The following is an 8,844-nucleotide window of genomic DNA, read 5'->3' as shown; positions in this document are numbered from 1 at the left end:
CCTATAGGCATAGGCCAAGCCCCAGCACGTTGCAGCAAGTTGTCCCTCTGGTATTGCCAGGACAACAGCACACCTCGTCTAAGTGTTCTGCTAATTTTTCCGAATTCTGCATTTGTTCAGGAGTGAAATTCCAAAGCACTGGAGGAGCCAATTGGCTTAAGTGCTTGCCCATGCGATCCCACACACCCTTCCACTCATGACTGTCCAGCCTTGGGGAAGATCTGTTGTTATCTCAACCCTTTGTGCCCCACGTTGGGTGCTACAAAGGTCTGTCATGGTTTAAGCCCAGCTGCTAACTCAGAACCACGCAGCTGCTTGCTCACTCCCCCCCTTCTTCCTCCCCCCACTCCCGGAGGGATGGGGAGGATAATCAAAAGAATCTAACTCCCACGGGTTGAGATAAAAACAGTCCAGTAACTAAGGTATAATACAAACCTACTACTGCTACCACCAATAATAATAATGATAAGGGGAATAACAAGGGGAGAGAATACAATTACTCACTACCCGCCAACCGATATCCAGCCCGATCCGAGCAGCGATCTGGGCCTTCCGGGTAACTCCCCCCATTTTATATACTGGGCATGACGTGCTGTGGTATGGAATACCCCTTTGGCTAGTTTGGGTCAGGTGTCCTGTCTCTGCTTCCTCCCAGCTTCCCCTCCTCCCTGGCAAAGCATGAGACTGAGAAAGTCTTTGGTCGGAGTAAACATTACTTAGGAAGAACTAAAAACATCGGTGTTATCAGCACTGTTCCCAGACTAAAATCGAAAACATAGCACTGCACCAGCTACTAAGAAGGAGAAAAATGACTGCTACTGCTGAACCCAGGACAAGGTAGAAGAAATACTTTAAAGCAAGGGAAAGAACATTTCATAAAGGAGAATTTTATCACTTTTTCAGGAAGAAATGCTTAACGCTTATTTGTAAAAATTTATTTCCAAATTTGCGCACAATAACAGGTTTGGAGTAGTTAAATAAGAGGGTTTCTTTGTATTCTAATTGAAAATATCAGTAAGGTCTTAATTACAGTTATTCTGGTGGTTTTGTAATGCAGTGGCATTCAAGGTTTATATTGAGTAAATACAGAAAGTTAATAATGTACCTATTATTGCACCAGTAGTCAAAATTATTCTGAGCTTCAAACTGGTTAGATAGGGTTAAAGAGGAGTGAAATTGTTTACTATTTGCATTTGCAGATATCTTATTTTTAATAAAAGTGTATCTGGCCTCCTCAAACCTAATTTGCTAGTTATTAGCTCTTAATTGTATTCCCCAAGCACAAAGTGTTTATAAAAGTGTTTTTATAGCATCGTATTTGTTATTGTTAACTACTCCAAACAGTTTATTGAACTGTTGTGATTAGACTGGTACTTGGAATAGTAAGACTACATTAAAAAAAAAAATTACATTTCATACTATTTAGTGTTCTTATCCTTCTTTTATTTTTTAAAAATATAAAAGCCTTACTCTGTAGATAGTCCTTTTAACGTTTGCTGTATTTTGGTGTATTCAATTTAGATTTTTCTGTAATTGCACTTACACTGAACTGATCTGCTTTTTGATGAACTCTTTCAGGTTGCAACTTACTGCAGTCTTAGAACAGTCATTTTATAAGTGTCTGTTTTTGTTTTCCCTGATGTTTGGAAGAAGTAAAGCAAATAATCCTAGTGCAGTTAACACTTCACAGAAGTGGGCTTACTATTGTGGCTGCTGTGAGGTTCATCTATCCACCTGTGGCTGCTTCCACTTAAGCTGGTAGATTCCTGCCTGCCACCTCCTCCTTGCTTCCATCTCTCTTGTTGAGCAATGCAGCTGTTTGTGTACTCATAGTGATCTGGATCACTGATCTTTATTTTTATTTGCTAGCTTTATTTATCAGCTATATAAATTCCCTGACCAGTTGTGTGTTATGGCTGCACAAACAAATTTTGCCAGAACAGAAAGGACAGAAATGGTTGGAGTGGTGTCTGACCAAATCCTCAGGCTTCTTTGACTGGAGATGTAGAGCTGCCATTGTGAAAAGTCCAGGATTCCCATCCTTCTTTCCCTTCCAACATGAACATGCATGTGATTTTCCTGAGGACATGCTTCTGTGCCTTTAGTAGCAGCAGTGTTATGGGTCTGAAGCTTTTGGAAGGCAGGAGAGGAATGGGTAGTTTAACAGGAAAACTCTTATACTAGCAGTGGTGTTATGCCATGCCTTGCCTCACCTTCCTTTCATTCATTGTTGCTTTCTCTTGTTTAGGGGAAGTTCACCATGGTGCAAGAGGTGATAAGCTGGCTGAGTTTATTAATCAGTTTTCAGGGTAGTGTCTCAGTTTTAATGGTGAGATATGCTTTACTGATTGGAAAATGTTTTAAAACAACTAAACTTAAGAATAGACAATGGGAAGTTACCTGGGAGAAGGAAGAAGCTAGTGATTTTTACCAATTTTACAAAAACAGATAAATAGCCATGAAGTATGAAGAATTGGGGAGGTGGGATATCTAGTGATCCCAAAGTGTAAATTTTAGTTCGTGGGAAATAATGGAAGATATGAGGGAATGAAGAGGGAATGCAGTATTAAGTATGTGTTTAATAAGATGGGAAGTGAAAGAACACAAGACCTGTAGAAATCTAGAAAATAAATAGCTTTAAATATAGTCTAGAAATATGTAATAGAAAAGTTGTCATTCAAAGGATAGTAGTGGCTGCTGGGGTGATTTTTGTTTGGTTTACATACAAGGGATTGAAGGGAACTAACAGCATTTGGTAAAAAGCTGACACATTAGAAATTATTCACTTCATGAAACTTGATCAGTTATTAAAATGCATAGGTTCTAGACTTTGTTCTGTAATTGTTTTAGCATTTTGTGTTTCATAGTTCTACTTTATTATTAATCTTTAGGGGGAAAGGAACAATGGCTTTGATGTCCTTTATCACAACATGAAACATGGGCATTTGTCAACAAAAGACTTGGCAGACTTTATAAGAGAAAGGTAAGTATTCATCCTTGCTAATCCTGGCTCTTTAATATACTGTTGTTTTTATTTGTTTATCATTGTGTTATAGTAACAGGCAAAATATATAAAAATCAATGAGCATTTTAAAATATTTCATATCCTATAAGAACATTTAGGTTTATTCCATTCACTTAGAACTGAATAGTGACTCTTAAGCATCAATTAATAACAAGCTTCTAATTTTTAGGTTAAATTAAAAAAACAAGAGTAAAAGGCTGGAAATGTCACATTAGGTGTCCAGCAGTTTATTTAAATTAATCCAAATTTTTCATAAGTTCTTGAAGAAAAGCAATAATTTAAGTGGTAAAAATTATCAGTCTTTTTTACCACAGATGTAGAACTAGGATATTAGCAAAGTCTAGTATGATCTTAAGAAATATATACTTTAGATTAATGTTGAGAAGCTAGGTTGGTTAAAGAAAAGGGAGTGATATGTATGGACAAGAAAATAATATGCAGAAAATAATTCAGGTTGTTCTTTATGGGATGGAAGGGACAGAACTAAAATCTGCAAATGTGATAACTTCCTAAACAGATATTCTTTATAAAAGACAACTGCTGCTGCTACTTTAAACATAAGAATTTCCATTCTGCATGAAATTATTGATATGTCTGCTTCAGAATTTTGACTTATTCAGGTACCAATAACAGATGACACATGGAAAAAACTTGCAAGAGGCTAATTGAGGACCTGTTTCAGTGAGGGTTTCTTGCAGTAAAAGATGTCCAAAAAAACCCAGCCTTTGTTTTCTGGATTTTCTCATCAAAATGTCAGTTTTGGCCTGAAATAGACTTCAACAAAGAATTTTTAAAAAAAATTTCTACAAAATGTAACAATCATGGATCTGGCAGGTACTCACTGACACTGACATTTACATAGTTTCAGAGTGAGTTGAAATGGAGAAAATGACAAAAATCTTTCCACTAAGTGAAACAGGTGAATTCCAGAGTCTATGTGATGGGCAGTCTCCTGTTGTAAGGACTGCACAAACTAAGGAATGTCATGTTTCAAGAATCCCTGATTCCAGAAAATGCATTATGAAGCCAGACAGGGTTCTGGATTTAGTGGAGGGATATCATGCTGTTGATGTTTAGTATAAAATGTTTAGGGCTTCACAAGCTGCTAGAAAAAAAAAAAAAGGTGAAAGGTCTTATGTAAATGGGTAAACATAACTTGATGTCATGTATTCTTTGCTTTATTTTGGTGACATAAAACTTGACAGTTCATTCTACACATAATTACCAGTAAAAAGATTGTGCATTCTAGTTTATTTTTTCCACTTTATCAGCTCCTTCAAATGAAATTTTAAATTAGTTGTGCCTTTACAATCAATAAGTAAGATATTTGGACCTTTCTCCACATATTAAAAGTGTTTTAGATGAAGTTTCTGAGAGATCAAGAAATGTAGTTTCTTTTGCGAATAGATCAGGACATGCCAAAGACATGTGCAGCCATCTTACAGCATTTTTGGTAAAATATATGAAAAATTTCAGTTCCAGTTAACACACTGAGATTCACTAGAATCTTAGCACTACATTTTAATTTATTTGACAAGGCTTCAATATACTTTCTTAAGAACAACTTGCCTTGGGATTGGAAAATATCTGTGATGCAGACCAACAGCAATAAGTTCCATCCTTTCCAGTGATCTTCTCCCTGACAGATATTAAACCTGATATCCTGTTCCACTGTGTTTTCTTCAGCTCTGCTTTATTGATCCATCTCAGTATGCCAGGCTGCCATTAAAAAAAAAAAAGTAAAGTTGAATACCAAATCGATGCTGCTTTTTCAAGTCACTGATCGATCTCAGTCTAAGCTACTGGTAGTTTGTGACATATAGTTTGTAGTTTCAAAGAAATAGATGGACTTGAAATATTTGGTGTCCTCACTTCAATAAAAATGTTTGAGTGTCCATATCATAGAATCATAGAATGGTTTGGTTGGAAGGGACCTTAAGCTCATCCAGTTCCAACCCCTGGCCATGGGCAGGGACACCTTCCTCTAGAACAGGTTGCTGCAAGCCCTGTCCAACCTGGCCATGCACACTTCCAGGGACGGGGCAGCCACAGCTTCTCTGGGCAACCTGTGCCAGTGTCTCACCACCCTCACAGGGAAGAACTTCCTAAAAGATCTAGGCAGTGAAGCCCTTCTACTACCATTGTGAGGTTATTGCAGTATGTCAATTTCCCAGGAAAGAAATATGGTTCGGTAGCACACATTCACATGGGTCAAATTCTTGATCTCAAAAGAAATTGTATTGGGCAGTATTTTACAACAGTATGATCGTCTTGACCGTATTCTGTTTTGCATCTTTGTTTTTTGCAAAGAAATTGTGATGCTGCACACAATTGCTTGTTCCCCTCCTGTAGTCTGAATATTATTTTGCAGTACTCTTTTCTGCTAGAATTATGTGTATATTGTTCATCATGGTAATTAAAAAAAAATAATCAGCATCTCTTCTTGGTGTCTATACATATGTGCTTGTTGCTGTGCAGCAAGCAAGAATTCCAAACCTTGGAAACTTAAACTTTTTCAGATCATCAAGAATACTTGCATATGGGGAAGTAGGAGAAAGTTTTGAATTTATTTTTTTTAGTAACTTTGTAGTTGTTTGTAGGTGAGATTTAAAATGTAATTGAATTACTGCATTTTACAACTTAATCCCCTTCTCCAAATTTATTGTCCGACTGGATTTTATTTTGGAAGTTCAGTAAGTTTAAATACATGCTCCTCTGTCAAAGTTTCAGGTGACTGCTCCTACTTTGTTTCTTATTTTCATGAGAAAATTCTTTTTACTTGGAAAGTGTTGCTGTGAATGAGAAACCAAAACACCTGTCTCAGCAATAAGTGGCTATAGTCATGGTAACTTGAGAGAATGGTGAATTCATCATCACCCTTTTTTCCTATTCTGCCTCTGAAAGCAGGAAAGAAATTGCTTCAAGTTTTTGGATTTTCACGAAAGATGATTACAGTATTTGTTCAAATCCAGGATGCTTCTAAATCTAAGTTGATGCTACACATTGAACATTGATTTAGGGGGGAAAATTTGAATAATGTGTATCTTCACCTTAATAATAGGAGGGTGAGGAAGATTGATGGGGGAAGGACTTCCAGGGGAGTCACTGCCATAATATCTTGTGTGTGACTGCTGTTCCATGGCAATTGCCCCAGCACAGGCTCTAAGGAGGAAATCTATATGGATCCTTGGATTTTGACTCTCCAAAAGACAAGTAAAAATGTGGGTTTGAGTGCAGGAAAATATAATGAAACTTTATGTAGGGAAGAGTTTATCCAAAATCTGAATGTATTGAGAGAAGCTTTTTAAAAAAATTATAAGCAGTAGAATGGGATACATTTCATTGCATCTTATTTGACTGTTTTCCAAACTGAAACATCACTGTGCAAATAACTTTTTAAAAACAAACCAACCCCCCCAAAACTAGACAAGACTGTTTTATTTAATGTGAACAAATATGATTAATTGCTCAGTAAGCTTTCAGTTTGTTTTTTTAAATATTTTCATTACAAATATATTTGGTTTTGTTGCTCTGTAAATATCCGGTATTTAGACAGTGTTAGGTGCATGATTGTTATGTCCCTATGTTCTAACTCTTACTAAAGAATGTTAAAGGCAGATGGGAACAGCAGAGAGTATAGGAAGGAAGGAATTGTCTTTTGCAAGTCTTGAGCCTTTGCTTGTTTCTGTTCTCTGTAACATTCTGTCACGGTGTTCTTAGAAGTATATTTTAAAAAAAATCTGTGGTTTTTGCATATAGTTTTTAAGGGATCATTAAAATGGAGTAATTTTCAACTAAAGTAAAAAGTCCTATGGTTTGCACCTTTAGAATGCATATTATTTGTCTTCAAATGTCTTTAAAATTTCAATTATGCTTTTGATTGCTTTCTTTGACAGGGCTATGATAGAGGAAGCATATTCAAGGTCAATGACAAAACTAGCCAGATCAGTGAGCAATTACACACAACTTGGGTAAGTGTGTATAAGAGAAATAATTAACTGCATACAGTTAAGAATTAAGTTTGATTCTGAATATTTTATTGATGATGTTGAAGGTAGCATAACTTTGCCACCTTTAAAAAGGATGGTTAGTTCTTCAGTTACTATGCAGCTGTGACAATTGCTGAGGTGAGTATCTCCAGAGAGGACACCTTCAACACCGGAGCAGGGGGAAGCACAGTGTCCAGGAGCCTCAGTTCTGAGTGGCAAGAGCCACCAAGGGAGCCTCAAGTCCTCGACAGGACTTGCCCAGGAGCCGGCAGCTCAGCTGACACGAGCAGTTGACTCACAGGGGGCGGCGCCAGGAGTGAAGGCACCAGCCCTCAGTGGGTAAAAACCCACCCCAGGGAGCACGAGCAACCAGGGCGTGGCACATCAGTCAGGGCATGGCATGGCAGTTTGCGCTGCAGTCCACGCAGGCAGGGTGAGTGGGCAGCAAGCGGGATGGTGATCACTCGCCTCAGGACCAGGGCCTGGTCTGGAAGTTCTGCTCTGGCTGCCCCGGCTGCCCCGGTGGTGGCCAGCGTAGGCACTCAGACAGAGCCGATGAGAGGGGAGGCTGCAGCGCAGACCTCGGAGTGTAGAAAGTGCCTTGACTGGTCTCTTGAGGCAAGGGTGCACAATGGACAGGGCTGCACTCAGTGCGCCCTGGTGGAGGTCCTCCTGCAGCAGGTGGCTGAGCTGCGGGAGGCTGTTGGAGAGCTAAAAGATGCCAGGGAAGCTGAGTGGAAGCTGGGCTGTTTGCTCCAGGCCCAAACTGTGCAGGGGCTGCAAGCGTCCATCATTGCTCATACAGGAAAGAAGGAGGGCATTAACCCAGTGTCGTGGTTTGAGCCCAGCCGGTAACTCAGAACCACACAGCCGCTCGCTCACTCCCCCCCCCCCTTCTTCCTCCCCCCGCTCCCGGAGGGATGGGGAGGAGAATGGGAAGAATGTAACTCCCACGGGTTGAGATAAGACCAGTCCCGCAACTAAGGTATAACACAAAACCACTACTGCTACCACCAATGATAATAACGATTAGTGAAATAACAAGGGGAGAGGATACAATTGCTCACCACCCGCCGACCGATACCCAGCCCGACCCGAGCAGTGATCTGGGCCTTCCGGGTAACTCCCCCCGGTTTATATACTGGGCATGACGTGCTGTGGTATGGAATACCCCTTTGGCTAGTTTGGGTCAGGTGTCCTGTCTCTGCTTCCTCCCGGCTTCCCCTCCTCCCTGGCAAAGCATGAGACTGAGAAAGTCCTTGGTTGGAATAAACATTACTTAGCAACAACTAAAAACATCGGTGTTATCAGCGTTGTTCCCAGGCTGAAAGTTAAAAAACACAGCACTGCACCAGCTACTAAGCAGGAGAAAAATGACTGCTATAGCTGAACCCAGGACAGGATGAGGAGCAATGGCCATAAAGTAAAACACAAGAAGTTTCACCTCAACATGAGGAAGAACTTCTTTACGTTGAGGGTGGCAGAGCACTGGAACAGTCTGCCTAGGGGGGTTGTGGAGTCTCCCTCTATGAAGACATTCAAAACCCACCCACATGTGTTCCTGTGTAACCTGTTCTAGGTGGCCCTTCCTTGGCAGGGGGGTTGGACTAGATGATCTCCAGAGGTCCCTTCCAACACTACTGATTCTGTGATTCTTTGATGTACTGAAACTACTTTGGATAATCATCACAGACAGCACCCTGGAATTTCTTTTAAGCTCGTATTTCCTGTTTCCTTCTGCTGCTGCAGAGTATGAGAATACTCACAGCTATGCCTTTCCTGTTCCTGACGTTCCTTTGAAGCTTTGCAGATAACTAGTCTCCTAACTAG

At 39.8% G+C, this 8,844-nt stretch overlaps 1 protein-coding gene across 1 annotated transcript in view; it reads left to right on the top strand.

Moving 5' to 3' along the window:
* Positions 1-2,895: 2,895 nt before the first annotated feature.
* The window catches only part of LOC115619022 (F-BAR domain only protein 2-like), a 120,253-nt gene continuing 114,304 nt past the window's right edge, over positions 2,896-8,844 (top strand). The window contains exons 1-2 of the mRNA XM_030511037.1: positions 2,896-2,983; positions 6,922-6,996. Coding sequence (XP_030366897.1) covers positions 2,931-2,983; positions 6,922-6,996 — 128 coding nt within the window. The 5' untranslated portion in view covers positions 2,896-2,930. The remainder of the gene's footprint in view (positions 2,984-6,921; positions 6,997-8,844) is intronic.

This window comes from Strigops habroptila, chromosome W, assembly GCF_004027225.2.
Source record: "Strigops habroptila isolate Jane chromosome W, bStrHab1.2.pri, whole genome shotgun sequence".
Lineage (NCBI taxonomy): Eukaryota > Metazoa > Chordata > Aves > Psittaciformes > Psittacidae > Strigops > Strigops habroptila.
Note: the sequence above shows the minus strand (reverse complement) of the source record. Positions and strands in the feature narration are given on the sequence as shown.